A 19,732-nucleotide genomic window follows, 5' to 3' on the forward strand; every position below is an offset into this window, starting at 1 on the left:
TCCCCTGCCAAAGAATCCTGGAAACGCCTGTAATCGCAAGGCCAGAGTATCGCGTACTCGCCGACATGGATTAATGTTTCGACGGTAACCGTGCCGGATGTTTCCTCGTTTCCTATGGAGATTCCCCGTGACCGCGAGTCAGACTTCGGGAGTAATGGGAGACCTCGTGTAATTTTTCTCTCGGTCATCCCCTTGCGAGAGTTATGAAGGAAATCAGCCTCTTTGTTAATACCTAAACGGTAGTGAAATGTCATCGTCTGTAAATTAACTCAGTTTATAACTTTAACATTTATGGTAAATTTGATATCAGAACGTTTGCTAGAGGATCAGAACTGAAACAACCTCTGGCTGATAGGGATATGTTAACTGGACTAACTAAGCGAATTTCGTGTTAAAAACGACGAGAGATCGAGGCTCGACTCTCCACCCGGCGATGTAGCGCATTAACTTGGTAAAACTCGAGCTCTCCACGTTCACCGCTCCATAAACTCCCTTACACGGGACAGACAATCCAAAGCTGTTCACCCTCGCGTATCGAACAGAATAGGGGATCCTCGCGACAACGTAAGCAGGAAAAAAAGGTGCGTGGAAAACGCGTAGTGGAGCGAAAAATGTGCCAAGTAGCTGGAGCGACAGGGATGCAAGGGCCTCTTCGAGGGAAACCTCGACCGCACCAGTATCCTCGACCGAAAATTTTTCGCTCGGAAAAATCGCGACGCTTCACGTCTCTCTCTCTCTTTACTTTTTCGGGATACGATATTAATCATAACCGGCTGCACGAATCTCGGGACACGTTTTGCCGGGCGGTCGAGGACCGGTTAAACTTGAAGAGTAGAACGAAGCGAAAGGCGAGGGAAGGAAACCGATCGGTCGCTATCACAGTAAGTGCAACGCTCGATTTCACCATGTCCGCTGTCGACGATAAACCATTCTGGATCATCACCGAAGAGCTTTTCGGTTGAACAGTCCGGGTTAAAACGTTCGGACGTAAACTTGTAGTACGGTACGCCGATAAAGAGAATATACAAGAGGAATCGCAATGAGAACTGTTTGACTTGCACGGTTTAGGACGCGCGTAAGACAAAATAAAATCCCTTGGTACAACACCGAGAGAATGACGAAATTGATGGCACTAGACTGCTAGACAGAAAATTCTCGAAAGGCAAGGCGGATCTACATACATATTTGAGAGAAGGGTGCCTTTGGGTGACAGGCTGCTGGAAAGGAACGCCTTTGATTTCTCTAATCCTAATCTAATGGGAAATCCGTATAAAGGGGTAAGCGTGTTTACGCGCGACGATGGGCAAGGGTTGCCGAATTAAACGCGGCTTGGAATCGTCTTAATATTCGATCCCTCCCGAGGACGAGAAGGCATCGTGACTAACGACATTAACGGTTCAGATTATTTACAGACATTTTGAACAAACGCAGTTCTGTTTCAATTTTAAAAACTCGCTCGTACATTAAGATTCGAATACGGCGGCGTGAGGTGACAGACGATCGGATCGGATCGACGATCGTCCAGGATAATGGGTCGCTTTGATTGGCAATCGACAGGCTAAAAGCGTGCAAGAAAAATGTTCGACTGGACGGACAATGGTCCAAGTAAGACGTGCGTATAATTAGGTATGAATAGTCTCCGCTAATGACGTCAAAACGCGATGTTCGGCCTTTGTTCAAAATTTAGTTCAAGAAACGCTCCGCGTTCCTTCTCGGTTTACGTAACGAGCGTTGCGATATCGATTCTCCAAGCATTTCTTTTACGAGATAAACAATGAGGTAAAAAGTAAAAACCGATGAAAATCCGATCTGCAATTTTAATAGAGAGAACACGAGATAAATCCGTGTTTTTCCTACTTTCGTCTGTTTCCGCTTCGCGAGGTTCCTCGTGCGATGCGATGTTTGATCGATAGTGCGTTCTTATTCGCGAATGAAAAAAAATCAACCGCGACCAGCGAAAGATTGATTGATTTTAGCACGCGGAAAACGGTAAACACATCCCATTTCCATGCGATCGTTCCGCGTTTTTCTATCGTCCGATCCTCCGGAGACTCGTTTGTGTACACGATACACGTGTACCCAATGTACTAAACTGACGAGTCGGAAGCGAAAAAAAGGAAGGAAAGCGACAGAATAGAAGAAAACGATTGGGAATTACGGAGCAAGGATGGAGAGGAGCCCGAGAGGAGCCCGAGAGGAGGAGATAGTAGGAAGTCTCGACGAGACCGCGAGCGATTCAGTAGAGAATAATTACGTCCCCATTCGTCTTTTACCTTCGCTTTAAGTCTTCTCGATAATGTATCGATGAAGAAGTATCTCTTCTTTCTCCTCATCCTTTTAATGTCCGCTCTTTCGCATCCGAATCGACTCATCGACGTCAGCATATTCCCCCGCACGAGAATTAATCATCCGTCATCCTTCTCATTTCTTTTTTTCAACGTATAACGCCTAGCAGGAACGCTGGCCGTTTTTGGACGGAGGAACCGCTTTAAATTCATCCAATTTCCCGGCGCATTAACGATGGATTAACTCTCCGCCCACAGAAAGGACCCCCCCGTATGTTCGAGTTTTCCCGCGACACGCTTATCGGGCATCGCGAGACGGCGACGACGACGTCGAGGGACGCGATCCGTGTACACGCATACCAGAACCAGCCCGTGGACCGGGGACCTTTATCGATAAGACTGATGGATAATACGACCTGACTCGGCTGGGCGCCCCGTGGCCCGTGGATCGAGTGCCACGAAGCCTCCATAGATTCTAATGAGCGACACGGAACGGGAGGGAATTTGATTTTCTCGAGAGCAAGCTAGCTAGACTGTCTTGAGTCTCGAGTGTGGGCGTGGAAGCCGGAGTGGCGAGGGGGTGGAAACGTCGATTTTTTTCGTGAATGAAATTTAGCTGCTCGAATTAAACGCAAGAACGGTGTCGAAAATTCCGCATTAAGACTCTATTTTCATCAATTCAACGCGTTGAACGAGCTCCGATAATTCGATACCGGTATCGGTTATTTAATTTTAATGAGTATGTTGCGTCCTAACGAACAGGATTGTCCGGAAGATTGCCGAAGAGGATAATTATAGCGGCGGATAATTTCCCCCGTTGAAATTTCGGTTCATCTAGAGCAAATGGAGTAGGAAGCCTGAAGAGAAAATCCAAGCTCGCTTAAACTTTGTAGCATCCGACGAGGGAAGCTAAAAGCAGAGGCTCGCGTTTCACCGACGTGACGGTCGTTCGTGCAACGTTTCGATGAGTGGAATCACTCGCAAAGTTAACAATGAGAATATTTGTCCCGTAACTTAGTCCGCTAGCCACTCTCGATCTTTCCTACTTCAAACGTGGCAGCGAACGTCTCACGTGAGTTTTCCGTCTGCGTCTCATCATCTCAGCTGATGATAAACTATAACATATTTTCCAAGACATATCTAAATTTAATTCTCAAATCAGGACCAGATAATTGGATAAAATTTGCATAAAGTTTGCATAGATTTGCATTTTCTGAGCCGCTTCCTGAAACACGATTTCAAAGCTTGTCTACTATTTAACTCCGTTAATAGAACTTGTACCGAACAAACCCGAACAAAAGTCTGAGAATTGATAGAACATCGTGGAGCTTCAAAGTAAGCCTTTATCGGAGCAGTTCATCATCGCTCGCGAACCGGGCATAGTTAGAGGGTGTCTATTAGCACGGAGAGGGAGTGATTTCGGTGGCGTGAAATGGGCACGATAGCACCTTCGTGTTTGGGTACTTGGACACAAGCGTTGCGTGGCTGCGCGACGCGCGCTCCGAATTCTTGCCAGCGATCAGCATGTCGCGCTATATTCCTGCGATTCTCGTATTCGAAATCCCAATACGACGAACCAACGTTTCTGAATCTCACTTGCGAGAATCGAGAATTAAAATTATTCACTACTTCAACCCTTGCAAAGAATCTCGAGCCTTACGAAACGAGACGGACAGGGACGAAACGAAACGGCAACCGGAATGATCTACTTCGCAGGTAAGCTCGTAGGTAGGATCCCTAAGGGTGTGGGTGGGATACAAAGGGTAGGCCGGTGGCAAAAACTGTGAAGCGCTCTGTAGAATTTTCAATAAGGCGGGGTCGGAAGAAGAAGATTAATGCAACGCCGCCGAGGGACCTTAGGAGACGACAGCGACATGACTGTCAAAAGAACATCCCCAGAGGCAAAGTCCATTCGCTCGTGTGCTCTTCGAGTCCGCAATCCCCGTCTTCTTCGTCTCCTTCTTCCTCTCCTACTTTCCGTCTTCTTCTGCTTCCTCTCGTACTTCTCATCTTCTTCGTCCCGTCGTTCGACCTTTCTGCGGACCAGGAATCCTGACTTTTTCGGTCTCGTAAGTCGTAAGCCCCTATGGGTATGCTTCCTTTTGTTATCCTCTCGATGCGCGTCATCCTCTTTAAGGAAGTTCGAAGATGACCGGAGAATGCGGTTCGATTTTTTTTCATAAATATATAGTTATACTTTTTTCAAATTAAAAGGACGAGACAATATGAGCTAATATTCTTCGATCGAACCGTATTCCACTCTGTCCCTAGTCTCGCAAATGAAGCGAAACGAAGTCAAAGAGGGAAAAAAGGGCGCGACTCGACGTTCGTCCGAGCCGTGGAGATTGGCGCGATGTGGCGTGGTTCAAAGCGATCTCCGGTCGCGAGCACTGCAACCCCTAACCTCGGAGCGAACCTCGTCGGCCCGAGACAAACCGCAATGCCTGCACGCTGTTCGATCAATCACACGCACCAACAGATGCACGCGCGTCTCGAGCTGACCCTCGAACGGAACGCATCGGCCCGTTTGCGTTTGACCCTAAGCCCCGGCCTCCTCAGGAGCGACAGTTTTACGGCCGAGGCGAGAATGTAACGACGTTTCGACCAACATGTCCGCACCCAGCTTCCGTTTCTTGCATCGCTATTCTTGTGAATCTGTCGCAAATAAACATCGATATTTACATGGTTTATTTTCCTCGCAACCCTCTTGTGCGATAAAGTAAACCCTTTCTTACGGGGCTACTAATCAATTAATCGGTCCACCGCGCCGGCCTTCGCGCGTACATGGAGAAAGAGCACGCAAAGAGTGAAGGGTCTCTCAAGATAAAAGAGATGATAATAAGAAGAAAAAGAAGTCGGTAAAAGAACGGCAAGAGGGGCAAAGGGGAACGTGTAGCTTATCCACCGGTTATAAAGGTAAAAACCGTGTAAAAATGTAACGCTCGAAGGACTAGTGGCATGGATGACACGCGAATAGTGAGCGGTAGCCGCGCTAATCCCGGCTCGTGCTCGAAATTCCGTTTTGAACGGCTTCGACTTGGTAGCGCTTCTCGGTTGACTTCCGGTTTTCCACGACCGCGACGGCGAACGCCTCCGCAGCTACGCGACGTCACCCGCAGGAATTATGGAACAACCTTCCAGACCGAACGGAAATATTTTAATATAGCGGACGGGGACGCGCTTTAATATACATGGGACGTTCCGCTGGCCGTTCCCTTCATCGTAAACCCTTCTCCGTTTTCCTCGGCAGGGTCGGGGAAGGGATTTTTATGAGACTTTCATCGAGTAGCGCTGTATAAGGGGACGTGTATCTGGCGAGTTTATTGCGCCAAAAGTGCGACGAGAGTTCGAAAGAACAGTCGAGCGAAATTAACCCACCGATAAAAATCTTTGGATCAAAATCAGGAACAGAATTTCAGGAAGGGTGCTAACTCGGGATCAATTTGCGCCCGCGCTAGTGCATCCTCATTAAATCCATTCTCTTCTTCAACTTCGTTTTTCGCGTCGCGTGTTTTCCGATAATCGAACCAAACGGCGGATAATTTACGAGCGACGAGCTCCGACCGGACAAGTTATGTTATTTAATCCAATCGGAGTGTCAATTTGCGACGGCGCGGATTCGCGTGAATGATCGGCCATAGGTGATGCGAGAAACTCGAGCTACATCGAGCGTCGCTGTAAACGTGTATTAAAAAATGCATGAAAACAAAGATAGAAGAAAAGATATAGTCAAATCGATTTCTCATCGAAATATAATAATAATAATTTCACGATGAAAGATATTTCAATTGCAGTTGCACAACTATTTCAATGAAGCATTGCCAAAAATAATTCGAGCCAACAATGAAACTATTTGCGCTCGTTCTAAAATACATGTTATTCACATTTGTTGAATTGTTGTAACGTTCTGTTACGATGAAAATAACGAATCAACTCAGTTGCGTAAATTGGCGCGCTCGTTATTATTTTTCGCGTTAGTCACGAGAATCTCGCTCACAATTTTTCTGTTTCATCGATCCGCCAGTTTATTTTGCAAGTCCCGAAATATGGTTGTTAATTAGTTAAATACCGCGCTACGGTGTTATCCGTCGGGTCATGTCGCGTCGGAACAACGCGGGGAATGCGCAAAGAATCGGTGGCGAGAGGAAGCGCTCTGCCTTAGCGATGAACGGCTCGAAAGCTCCGAATCGTTGGTACAGATGGTGCATGTTGTACGAACGGCTGCACGTTAGCCACGTGCGATTATTGCGGGGCGGAAGAAAGAACGAAATTCAAACTCCGGTAACGATTCCATTATTTTACAAATAATACAATTTCACCGTATAAATAGTAAAATCTGCCACTAACCACGGCTAATCCTCGACTAAAGGTGGCGGACAATAACACCGGCCCTCTTTTTCGGCGGCGTAACGAGCCGCGCATTCTCTCAATAAAATCTTGAAAGGATGCGGAGTGATGTTCTCGGAGGCGTTCAACAACTCGTCCGTCAGTTTCTGGTATTCTTCCTGACGCTTCAATTCCTCCAGATACATCTTTTTGTCCGTTTCAAGTTCCTGGCGACGCTTATCCTCGGTCCACTTCCACTGGTCCTCCAACTCCTTCCTGTAACGCAACATCTTATTCTTCCGTTCCTCCTTCGCGTGAGCGGCCAGCTTCGCCTCCGACTCGATCTCCGCTTCCAGCATTTCTTTCTCTAGTCGACGTTGCCTCTGCTCCTCCTCTTCTCTTTCGCCTTTCAGTTTCATCTGTTCTTCGCGACCTTCGAGAACGTCTCGCATGATCTTCTCCCTGGCTTGCTTGAACTTCCTCACCGCCTGATCGCGCCTGTACGAAACGCACTTCAGCGACTCTTCTATTATTCGATCCATTTCCACTTCTCTCTTGGCTTCCTCTTTCCTCAACTCCTCCAGATATTCGATGAAAGCTAGAAGTTCTTTACGAAGAGCGGCGCTGGATTCTTTGATGCTTGCTTGCTCCTTCGCCAATTCCTCCGCGGCGATCATTTCCCTCATTCGGTCCATCTCCGCCTCGTGGCGAGACTCTTCGGCCAACTTTCGCTTCGCGATCAAAATCTGTTCCTGCAATTCCTTCTTCAGCTTCTCCCTGTTCTCCCGTTCTATCTCGAACTTTCGAAGCTCCTCCTGATGAAATTCTTCCAATAGACGCTTCAAATGTTCCGCGTCCTCCTGCGTTACCTGCTTCTTCTGCTCCTCGAGAGCCAGTTTTCCCGCTACTTGATTCGCCAGAATGGACATATCGCTCTCTTGGACGAGGATGCGTCTTTTAGCTTCCTCCACTTCCCTCTCCTTCTTCGCTTCGACTTCTTTCAACATCAACTGGTGCCACATTCCTTCCAATTCCTTCTCGGCTTGTCTCTTAGCTTCGTTATCCGCCATTTGAGCCAAATTACTCTGTTTCGCTTCGATCGTCGACTTCTTCGACAGCTTTTCGCGGACTTCGACACACTGAAGTAAATACTGTTGCATCCTCTTGGCAGCCACCAAGGCTAAACGCTGTTCCTCCTGTTCTTTCCGTATTTCTTCGGTTCGGCGACGAATCTCGTCCATCCTTGCATCGTCGCCGTGCTGAGCTTGGTATATCACCTCGTGAATGAGACCCATTTCCTCTTTCAGCAGTATTTCGCGTAGTTTTTCCCGTCGCGTGTTTACCGTGTCCTCGTACTCCGCTAGTCCTGAGAAAATACCGATCGCGTACGATAGCTCGACGAAAAGCGAAAAATCTAACAGCGTACTGGTACTAATAATTCAAATAAATATCAATTCTTCACTCTACCCTAAAACTGCGCCTAATTTTAAATATTGAATTCTACTAAATCTGATAATGCGAGTTAGAAAATTCAACTGACGCTAACTTTACATAAGCACGGATCCGAGCGCGGCGTTTTTCATGAATACCTTGTTGAACGCGTTGCTTGATCTTCTTCTTCTTGATCCTCCTATTCGTATGTTCGACAAAGTCCAGGATCTTTTCCAACTGTTCGATCTCTCTCCTTTTCTCCTCATCGTAGTGCTCGAACGATGGCGGTAGTTTAACGAGGCTGCACTTCGTCCTCTCTTTCACCCGATATCCCCAAGGGGTGTTCGCGGTACCGATCACGTCCTGAGGATGTTTCCTCGATCTTATGGGACCACATCGTATGTCGTCCAACGGAAAGAAACTCATCGTTGTTCGATACGAGGGTTAGAAATGTTTCAACGGATCGCGTTTCCGTCCGTACGGTGTTTACGGTTACTATGACGATCCCCAGCCCAGCCCTGTTTAATTAATATTTCAGGTTTGCGGAGGCGGGGGTTGATTTGCAAGCGAGGGATGCGGTGCCGAGGAACTAAGGGTGAGCAGGGTTGGCTCGAGTATATTCCGGAACGTTGCTTCATGCTGCTTTGCTTGCGTTCCAAAGAGTCGATAGACTGTTTGATCATTCCGATTACGTTTCTACCGTATCTAACTATTTACTATCAGTCGTTCATAATCGATTATTGTAGTAGTACAATGAGCGCGTCGAATCCTGAGTATCTCTAGATATTCACGCATTTACGCACAGAAAAGTAATTATCTGGGGAAAGGGGGTGGTGCGGCGATGGGACGAAGAAGAGAAGGCAAACGAAGCTGCGATAACTCGACGGCAAAGTGCTAACATTGCGCGCCGTCAGAACTTCGGGACTTCGACGGTGGCTCGTCTTTCAAGTTCATCGAGTTTACGAGACTCGACGTAGTTCGATTACACGCCTCCAGGCATGGGTGTAACGCAATATCTATATCGAAGTAATCAAACACACAATATCCCCGATTTAGGTAGGAAATTTCGCCGCTGTTGGACGAACGCAGTGTGGTTGGTGCGCGTTGACTTGCGTGTCACACGACAAAATACGCGATTAATCGACTATTTCGATTTCGATTGGGAAGAATCGAGTGTCGGTAGTTTCAATTTCGCTTTATTGCAATTCTCTTGTCATATATACATACAAGTTCAAACCAATGCTTCAACTTGCTTCTAAGCTCGTAAATCATGTTTGAATAAAACAGTTGGTTTCGATCGCTCCGCACTGATTCTCTTTCCATGTACACGCAAATAACATTATCCGCTCTTGCGCACGTCATAACTCAATGTTCTCGCAAACTCTTCGCGTTGAGTTTTCACCGGTCTCGACTGTACAACATACAAAAATTCCATCAGGAAAAAGCACGACGAATCGTGAAAGTTTCCTCAGCCTACTCGCAATTCGATCGAACGATTATCAGTCCGCTAGTCAGTTATCATAAATAGTTCATTCTAATTTCCGATGGATGGAGTTTGGTTTTTGGTCAATTTCTCGAAAACGAAAACGGTATCGAGAGTGCTAATCACGGAGCCGGAAACCGACAGGCGCCATACTAACCTGGCGTAGGGGATATCATGATCAACGAGGTGGTTCCCCCAGGCATGAGGCCATAGAGCTGAAGCCTGTAAGTACTCCTAACGCGAGTATTTGTGCGTTAAATTTTTGGTAGTGTGGGGTTCTTGCGGGAACGCAGACCCCATGCATAATCGTTCGACGAAAAACACGGTACGGTTCTCTCCCTATTCATTTCAACCACGAATACGGTAAAGATTAGAACGGTTAGAGCCCCAAGGATATCATGGTCAACGTATCTCTTTCCAACCATCCCCGAACAGCAGTAACAACGCTCAGTAATCGTAGTTTTCGTGACAATACCGCCCCCGGAATCTTTTCTTCCCATCGTCATCGAATTTCTTGTTCTCCGCGACCTACTTCGCGGGCACAACGACTACGAGGTCTTTAAGTCAGTGGCTCCTACCGCGAAAAGCCGGGAAGGGAACGCCGTACAGTTGAAAACACGAAGATACACCCTGAAGGGGCTGGCTGCCGGTGAAAAAGACGGATGAAGAGTTTCGCGGAAGCGGCCAATGAGTAGCGTGCTACGCGTTGGACAATTCACCTAGTTTCATCGTGGAATAGTCCGCCAGGAATCCTCTCTTGAGACATTGACGTTTCTTATTGCACACAGCTTAACGTAACCCCCCAAGTGTTCCTTGGACAACGGAAAATCTCGAGGGTGAACGAACAAGCCGGCTGGAGGAGACGTTCACAATGCCTAGCCTCGACCGATATGTGTCTCGTGTGTACCTCGTTCTTTGCCTATCGCTGAAAACGCGTGGAAACGAATCAGCATCGTTCCATCATCGACGATTGAGTCGCTGATCGTTGACTACGAACTTCGTAGAGTATTATAGTTCAGAGTGGTCGTGATCGGCGAACGATTCTTGAACGACGCGACTACGCTTTCTAGCTTTAATTCAACCGTATAAATGCGATGGCTATATAATTCTCGAAGGTCCTTCCACTTAATGAATCTCTCTATTATCGTGATCGAACATCGATGCAGTCGTCCTTCTCAACTCGTAACGCACAGAGTTTGCGCTAACTCGGTGCAGATCGAATCGTCGTCGATTAAGTAGATTCGGTCAGAGTATTAGGTTTCAGCGATCGTTCGCGCAGAATTAAAATTATTGCTTCGTTACATAAAATACTCATAAATAAGTATCTTAACAAAATTGACATGTGCGCTCGACGCGATTCGTCCTCGCGATGCCGGATCGATACCAAGAGACATCGAAGGAAAATGTTGGATGTCGTTCGAATTCCATTCCTCGTTGATCGATCGTCCACCGTTGAACGCGATCGAGGATGATATCGCGCTTGAACAAACTTATCTCGCAGCAGCAGATTCGAGTCACGCGGTATTCCAAGTGTCCCGTGGGTGTCACTCCATTAGAAGAGTATTCGCGTCGATCAATGTTCCCGCGTCGAATCGATCGACGTGATCGAGTCCCCGATCTCGTAGACCTAATCTCCTGTACTAAGTTCGGAGACAAGTTCGTTCAATATTTTTCACAGACCCTTCATTTTCCATCCACCATTTTACTCCTTGTTTTTTTTTTTTATAAAAATGCGTGTCTTTATTTATAAAATTCGTTTATAAGAATGAAAAGTAATCGGTAGTCATTACGAGATGAGTTTGGAAGGTGTTAAAGATAGATAGGTTTCAAGGAAGCATGATAGCTAGAACAGGAAGAAAGTTGACGAAGCGGAACGAAGAATGGCGATTGCGATAGGACAGAATAAGGTAAAGGTACCTTAAAAAAGATAGTGTCCACACACGATATGATATACTATACTCGATATAGACTAAACGCGTCGCGGATGTGATCGTGACGGAACGTATTAGCAAAGGCACGAATCTTTGTTATCACGAACCGATGTACAATTGCTACGATCCTTTCTTGCGGTTCGATTTGTTTAGACTTATGTAATCTTCAAAATGTATATAAATAAACCGAACTCGGGGGGTCCTAATACTAGATCATGGATCTAGGTATCGGGAATCGTAGCAGACATGAGGTGATCACCGGCGAATAGATTTTCCTAACTATTTTTAAGAACAGCATTCGAATGCTCATCTACGTATTGTTGGTAAGTTAATTGAACTTCGACGATCACGATCGAAACACAATAAACCGATCTCTGGAATTTCTTCTCACTCTCTCTCCAACTCTGTTCTTCCCGAAGCAGCGTGAACGGAGGTGAAGAGCGTTATCACGCGTACAGCAATTACGATACTATTACGATTATGTATACTAATTTCCGTGAACTTTCGATAAACGCGCGAAATGAATATCGAAGGAAGGAAACGTATCAATCGACGTCCCCCAAATTCTAAAGGAAAGTAACGATAATTGTAATTGAATCGTAAATAATCGCCGTACAATCGTTATCGATCGAAAGTCACGACGGAGGATTTCGCGGTCGAACGCTAAGGCGTAGAGCTGGACCCTGTCGTAGTGGACGGCATGGCGGTGGTGGTTGGACCCGAAGCGGGCATCGTTGGCGGCGCGTACGGGCTTCCACACAGTTGATCCGCGATCCTTCCACCCTCGCGAAGTCCGCTGAGAAACGCGCCGTGCACGGTCGCCGGATAATTTCGTATGGTGTGCTCGCCTGAAAGTACAAGTTCGATCCGCCGATCGCGTTAACCTCCGTTTATAAAGCCCGCGGGCACTCGGGACTGAGAATAAGAACGTTACCGCGACGACTGAACGAATCCAGCGGTCAAAAAGAGTCAATTTCACGTTCAACTTTCCACAGCGCGACAAAGAGTCCTATATTCCAGCCGAGTGTGCGCGAACGATATAAATCGATCTTTAGAGAGGAACCGGATGGATGGAGAATCGTGCCGCGGGTATCGCTCTGGGCGAAGATGTTCCTTTTTTTTCATCTGCCTCTTATAGGCGATGACCTTGGTCGATTCAGGGAATCGAGTAACCGTCTGGGAATACGAGAGGGAAGATTGCACGCTCGTTGAAAGAGTTCGTTCAGGAATATAATAAATAAAGTTCGGTTGGCACACCATTTTCAGAGTCAGAAATCGGAGAGCAAGTTTCAGCTTATTCCTAATTGTAAGCATTTCCAACTCGATTTTACTTATCTCGCTGTTTGCATGCACGAGAAAAATACTCTTATCTGCATACGCGTTAGAAATATCTCCTCGAGTTCATCGCAAAACAATTATTAACGCCTAAAAATCCGCTTTGAAAGCACTATCTAGAGATAAGTCGCATGCAAGAAAAAGCCATGCAGAGAAAAAGCACAAGCGAGCCCCCCGAAAGGAATGCTATTCGTGTCACGACTGCAGAAATTGCGCGTTCCTTGCCGGCGAGCGCTAAAGTCCACTTCATTCCCATCTTAGAAGGGAGAAAAGAGATTGCCGCGAAAAATATCACAGCGGCTAAATATTTACCTGCGAAGAAGACCCTCGGCTGCGGGGCCGAAGCGCCAGGACCGGCCGGGGGTGCGACGGGCGCCGCCAAGAGATCGTAATCGCTCCCGGAGCTGCCAACCGCGACGAAGCTGTAGGAACCCCTCGCCCAAGGGTCCGCCCTCCATCTCGTTACCACGCTTTCACGGGGTTGCGGAACCACTTGATTCCCAAAAATACCCTGAAGAACACGCCGCGAAAGGGATCGAGTTTCTCGGAAACCAATGAGAGAACGAACCGTACAACGGAAAAATGTATTTAATCAAGTTTTTAGGTACCTTTAAAACCGCGATGCAACGGCCGACTATCACATCGTCGCTGACGTTTTCCATCACGCAGGCAGCTTCTCCAGCGACCAGAGCCAACAGCACCGGCGCCTTGTAAAGATTCCAGAAGAGAAACAGCTCGCCACGGGACGCGGTCGTGCTGCCCACGTGCCCAAACAAATTGGCGGTTGGGTCCCAGAAGATTCGCTCGAAACACAGCACCACCTGACGTCACGGATTTCCGGGAATTAGATACTCATTTCACCTAACAGCGCTCGCGGACACCGGTAACGATCACTCTCAGCCACTCTCACAAATTCTACATAAAATTTGCACGATACGCTTTTGCTCTCGATAAAAATCATCGAAATCTCGCGACGTTAACGATTCCGTAAATCGTTCTCGCAATCGGGTCGAGTTCGTTCGAAAGATCTGAACGTAGTCCGTTTAGCTGGTCGATGAGCCTTTGATTTCGAGAGAAAGAGAGAGAGAGAGAGCAGGGATAGGTCGTAAACGTAAACCAACTCCGAGAGGCCGTAAAAGGAACGTGTCCCGGCGTAAGAAGCGACACGAGCCACGTCACCGGTACTCTCGCGACGAAAGAGACCGCCGGATCGCGATATATCTCATTCGGAGCCGGTCGGTGGTCGACGAGTTCGATGGTCGTTTTTGGCGGGCGCATAAATCAGGCAGGGAAGATCCGCGAAGAGGCTCAGGGGAAACGAGAGCATATCGGCGAGTGCGACTTACCTTATTTAAATTGCCGAACCCGAGCCTCTGAATAGCCTGAGACTTCCAGTCCGGAAGCGGCGGGTTGAACGCGACCGCGGACGGTGGACCGGAAGCCTTCAACACGCCGAGCGGCAGCGTCACCAGTACCGCATCCGCTTTGTACACCGTGTGATTCGTATGAGGACTGCGAGAGGGTGCGGCCCATACTTCCACCCCGTTCACCCCGTAACGGACCGCCCTCGCCGCGGTGTTCAACCGGATGTCCAGACCCTCCGACAGAGCAACAGGTACACACGAATAACCGTTGCGGACTGAAAAATTCAACGAAACGATCTGTGATTAAATATCTGCTGATGTATACGCGTAACGTAGACGAGTCTGGTATGAAACTAGTGAAGAATCAATGCACGCAACGAAGTAGATGTTATAATGTATTTCCGTTTATCAAGCCTTTGGTCGATACTTGAATTCAGCGAACGCGATTACTTTGAACGATATCAATATATCCAGGAATGCTATTATCGATTACGAAATAATCGGAGCTGCTGATATTTTTTTTGTGGTGCCTCGAATACGCGCGAATCGTCAAAAGATGGATGCTGCGGCACGGCGCGACAGCGAGGTCGAAATCCCGCGGACTTGATATTACCGGATACGCGGATGCGATAAAGGCTCCATTACCGGCCCATTTAATTGGATATTTCGCATTAGCGCGGCCAAATCAGGATATCTGACGCGGCCCTAAATCCTCGTAAGCATATTCGAACCCATAACATCGGCTGCGCATGTACTAATAATGATACACAGGCGTCTCCACTTAGGTGGGTTAATTATGTTGATGGCCGGCACCATGCCGGCGACCGCCTCTATCGGTCGATGCCGTAGTATCATCGCATCACGAATTTCAATTTACAAAATCTTCGTATACGGCCGATACCATCTCTATACTTCTTCAATTCTGTCACGGACATGTGATCTACCGTGATGTTGTCAACGAAAGGTCTTAAATATTATTTGGCATACCTAAATTGCTTTTAAGATTGTTTCTATATTATAATCCGGTAATATATTGTAAAAATGGCTAAATTATTATTAATAAATGTCAATAATTTAATGTGTGTGTTAATTAATGTTACGCTGAATTAATAAAAAGATGTGATTCCATTTCGCTGGAATAGAAACTTGGTTTATTCCGAGGGAAACAGACAATACAACTACCAATATTACTCGTTTAAGTTGATTAATCGATAACTATTCGTGAACAGTGGATAGTCGAATCAGTGTCGGTATTGTATCAGTACAGCAATCAAAGGTGAAACACAAGAGTCCATAAAGTGATAGATGTACTCGTATATCTCGCCAGTGATTCTACTCTGCATCGGCGATAATAGGTTTTCTCCGTTTCCAATCCCCGCAGCTACTTCGTCGTATTTCAATTTGCTACATTCTACGATAATTAAACGATCGAATCGTCGTTCTTTCGTTTGCGATACCTGCAACCTCGTTTAAAAAACGAACACGCGGAACATTCCATTTACCGCGTCCTTTCTTATTTTTCTGTTTCCCGTTTACCGCGGAGCTGACTCGACCTGTTCCCACCTAGAAATTTATCGTCGCGTCGAACGATAGCCGCCTCGTCGTTTCGTTAATTCGACCGATTTAAATTCGACATTGGCCCATTCACCGTTCCTCCGAAGGGGTGGGAAGAGGAGGGAACGAAAACCACGAGAAATCGAATGGGAAAGGACGCGACGCGTGACGCGAAGCCACCGTCCACGTCGATATCCGCGATTATTTGCGACGACGAAAACGTTCGTACAGTCCGGATTCGTTATTACTTTAATTGGAATCCATTTGACTGGCGGCTACACCGATGCCACGGTAGATGGTAGACTGCCGCTCGTGTCTGGCGTCGATTACAGAAACCCTTTCTAATAAGCGAGGGAATATTCAACAGCCAGTGAAGGGAACGATCCGGCGCTACCAAAATTATAGTAAGTCGATCCTACCTTCTCGATCCGCTCTGTACGCGTGTATATACGTATGCACGCACGTGTACAGGACGCGTTCGGTTCGGTTCTCCTCGGTTTTCAGTATTCTTTTTATCGCGATGGTAGATACTTGATTAACGCGGGAAATAAGCGCGGTTGATTAATCGTCAAAGAGCGATCAGGCGACAGCTATCATCGATTCACGAATACATCAAGTTTTCTAAATTCTTCGATGTGTATTAACGAATTGGCAAACGAGCATTCGGGTAACACGCGTATAGTGCACCTCGCGCATAATACCGCGGCAACTCCGAACAGTCCGCGCTCGCATGTTTGCTTTTCGGACAGAACAAACGTTTAGCCCGCGCGCGCGGTGCGTTCAGTGCGTGGATAATGCACGCCGTATGCTGTCTTCCACCGTAGAATCGTCTCTGAAAAATCTGACGAACAAAAAGCGAGCCGGAAGCCTATTCAAACTCCGGTCCCATTGCTGTTTTTCCGGCTTTCGTTCGCGAACAGACCGACTGAATTTTTCAACGGACCGCGTCGCGTCGTACCGACGACTGCACTCCCGGTGAATGAAAAATTCGTTCGTTGCATTTCCGTTCGTCTGAAATGTCTACCGAGAAACGAGCAATCGATACTCGTAAAAAAAATTGAGCACTCGTCAATTATTTAATTAACGACGATAAGTAGATTCTGTTTTAAACAGAACGCGTTTAGAGAAAAATTACTCAATATCTTTGATGGAGCCGGTATTTAGCGAGTTAAATAGAAGTGGAACGCGGTTCTCCAGAAGGTATAAGATCCAGTCGGTTGGCTCCACTTTCGATCTTGCATCTGCCAGCAGAACCACATCCGCCGTGACTGCCGAGGGTGCGGGCGCGGGCGCGTCGTCGAACGCAAATATTTAACGAAGAATTTATCAGCGTGTCGAGGTCCGCGGCAACGCGGCGCGAAACGATCCGACGCGAGGAGAGGAAGGAGCCGGGTTTCCTCTCGTTCTATCTCGTCCGGATCGAGGACGAGCCGTGCTCGCACTCGTAGCGGGCTATGCTACCCTCTCGCGTCTTGTCTTCCGTTTGATCTTTGCTCGCAGTATTTTTTGACGGCGAGTCGAACAATTTGTATGCCGCGCTGCTTTTCAATTTACATTTAAATTGGTTGCTTATGGCGTTCTGTCGTCTCGACAGGAGTCGAAGTGCAGCCAAGAACGCAACACGGAGAGAAAACGGAGGGACGGAGAGATAAGAGAGAGAGAGAGAGAGAGAGAGAAAGAAAGAAAGGAGCCGTGTAACTCTGGCAAGGTGAAAGGAGGAGAGACGAAGAGGAAGAGAGCAGAAGAGACGCGGAACGTCGTCCTCCCGGTCGAACGCTCGAACAGTCAAATACTGAAACGACTCCGAGAGAAAGAGAGGCTGACGGAAGAACGAGAGTTCAACGCACGGAACACGCTCCGGGCGGAGAGAAGCCGCGTTTTTCTGCGGCTCGCGTAAACGCGTGCACGGGACTCGACGAAATCGGCGAAGAGGGTGGCTCTGGTTAGGAAACGTACCTAAGTATACGTGCCCGTACGCGAGGAAGAAAACGTTACTCGGGTACCGATACACGGAATTTGCATCTCGTCGAACTGGCTCGAAATCGAGCGTGCCACGATTCGACTCGCCTGTAAGCAGATTTGCGAAAATTCCGAATAAATGGGGAGATGGAGCCCGAGGGATGCTCAAGGGAAAGCGGATTTCTTTTTGTTCTTCCTCTCCGCTGGATATCGTACAAGCATTATTACCGGGCTGTCTCGTTTCTTATTCTGTCCCTTTCCCCGTCCCTCGTCAAATATTATCCTATCATCGCGACAATACAAGATTCGCTTGCTTCCACGTAAAACCGATGTACAACGATATCGTGTTTTATTAATCAGTCGACATCAAATTGCTGTCTTCGTATTTACGTTAAGACGGCACGTGGCTGGAAGTTAAAATTCACGAGATGCAAGGAGAAAGTACCTTGAAAAAACGTTTTGTCATTTCGCGTTCTATCCCGCGAGCGCTTTCGCGGCCTACGGCCCGTAGGTAGATAGGAATACAGAGGGATGCTTTTCTTGCGCAGCCATCCGTTGCGTCAACATTCCGAGTACCGACTCCCTGGTGCACGCCGCGAAAGAGACCGAACGGGACTCTCATTTGCCTCGTTGTCGAGTAAACATTGATTTTCGCAAATCGGCAGAATCGTGTGGGTCTTCCAGGTGAACTTCAACCCCTGCGGTCTGGCTCTTCCGTAGTTCTGTTTCTCTCTCTCTCGCTGCCGTTCTCGCTCGCTCCTCGCTTTGACGCGGGCAAATATTTATGAAATAAATAGTCGAGTTACCGAAGAGCTCGGATACGTCCGACCACGACGCCGAAAACTGATCGATCTTCGGCAACGCACCTTTGTACAGTTTCATTGACAAACACGAAACATCGACTCGTCTTATAGGAATTAATTGTAAGAAGTCGATCGGCTTTGAACGACGCGGTACGTCGAAGGAAGAATTTTGGAAGATTACGGAAATCATCCCCACGGCGAAAAGCGTTCACCGGAAATGGAATGTACGATTGAGACGTCCCAGACGACAAAAGCAGAAGATTGCGGAAGACAAAGCAGAGACAAGTGTTTCCTGTCGCAAATGAATCGCAGAAATGATATTTGACCGGTCGCGAAAGATGATCTCGGTGGTCCTTCTGGTTTGTCGTTGTCCCAGATGGATTTAGGATCGGCAACGTTCCGTATAATTTGTTCGGATTGCGATAAAGTTAATTGGAGGTTGGAGCGGAATTTATGATCGGCCGGTACGCGACGATCTGCGTCCAACCGCGACCGTCCGCGGAGGAATGCGAGATTCCTAGATCGCGTTTAGCGTCTAATAAGATCTATATCTTGGCACTGTGTCGCGTCCCGTCAATTTATTACGATCGTCGCATTCTGTGCAAATGGGCTCGTATCTCATGCGCTTTACCGTTAACGTATACGCCTAGGAAATCGGCGAGAAATTCTTCGCCTCGTTGAAAGACGCGATTTTTTATAGAGGTTTCGAGATAATAAATGGCGAACAGGTACCGCGTACCGTAGGAGCGAAGTTGGATTTATGAAACGCGGCATCCAAGAGACATCTACGAGTTAAGGGTTCAAGCGTTCTTCACTGGCCGGTAAAACAGAAAGATCGATGGATCCAAGAGCCAGGCGCGAAGTACGAAAACGAATAGTTAAACAAGTAAAAATTCGTAGTTCCATATTTATTACTATTACCACCGAGAAGAGATCACTGAAGTGTGGCAGCTTTATGGGACTTTGTGTTGTTGAAAAAATCGGCAATTTTTGACGCCCTTTACTGACGAAATTATTACCACCGGAATAAGAAATAGAAAGCAAAACACTCGTCCGTGCTGAACAGTTACGGGGTACAAGAAAGATCCTATGCAATTTCCTTCTGACTCCATCGAAAAGAGCGATCACCGATTATGTTTTGAGTCCCATTGGATCTCATCTTCTTACTTAAGGATGTATTGGCTATACAGTCAATCCCAAAAGTTTATGCACTTTAGAAACGCATTTTTTAAAAAGAAATCAGACGTCGGTAGAACATTGC

The 19,732-nt window shown here is 47.2% G+C and overlaps 2 protein-coding genes and 1 non-coding gene across 4 annotated transcripts in view; 1 reads left to right on the top strand and 2 right to left on the bottom strand.

Annotated features, from left to right (window-relative positions):
* Window positions 1–6,561: 6,561 nt before the first annotated feature.
* Window positions 6,562–8,468, bottom strand: LOC108622852 (trichohyalin). Its single transcript, XM_018020957.2, has 2 exons — window positions 8,201–8,468; window positions 6,562–7,977 (listed from the first exon to the last, which is right to left on the bottom strand). Exons 1-2 carry the CDS (start codon window positions 8,466–8,468, stop codon window positions 6,638–6,640), a joined length of 1,608 nt encoding a protein of 535 aa, XP_017876446.1. The 3' UTR covers window positions 6,562–6,637.
* Window positions 8,469–9,221: 753 nt separating this feature from the next.
* Su(var)3-3 (lysine-specific histone demethylase Su(var)3-3) overlaps window positions 9,222–19,732 on the bottom strand; it is a 70,196-nt gene continuing 59,685 nt past the window's right edge. For both annotated transcript variants that reach the window (XM_018021161.2, XM_018021162.2), the window contains exons 6-9: window positions 14,138–14,430; window positions 13,400–13,612; window positions 13,104–13,302; window positions 9,222–12,304 (exon numbers count right to left, since the gene is read on the bottom strand). In XM_018021161.2, the coding sequence (XP_017876650.1) occupies window positions 12,120–12,304; window positions 13,104–13,302; window positions 13,400–13,612; window positions 14,138–14,430 (890 nt within the window). In that variant the 3' untranslated portion in view covers window positions 9,222–12,119. The remainder of the gene's footprint in view (window positions 12,305–13,103; window positions 13,303–13,399; window positions 13,613–14,137; window positions 14,431–19,732) is intronic.
* Window positions 9,675–9,826, top strand: LOC113464079 (U1 spliceosomal RNA). Its single transcript, XR_003388902.1, has one exon. It is a non-coding gene; the product is annotated as a U1 spliceosomal RNA (small nuclear RNA).

The sequence above is a fragment of the Ceratina calcarata genome, unplaced genomic scaffold, assembly GCF_001652005.2.
Source record: "Ceratina calcarata isolate Rehan_Ccalc_2016 unplaced genomic scaffold, ASM165200v1 scaffold25, whole genome shotgun sequence".
Classification (NCBI taxonomy): Eukaryota; Metazoa; Arthropoda; class Insecta; order Hymenoptera; family Apidae; genus Ceratina; species Ceratina calcarata.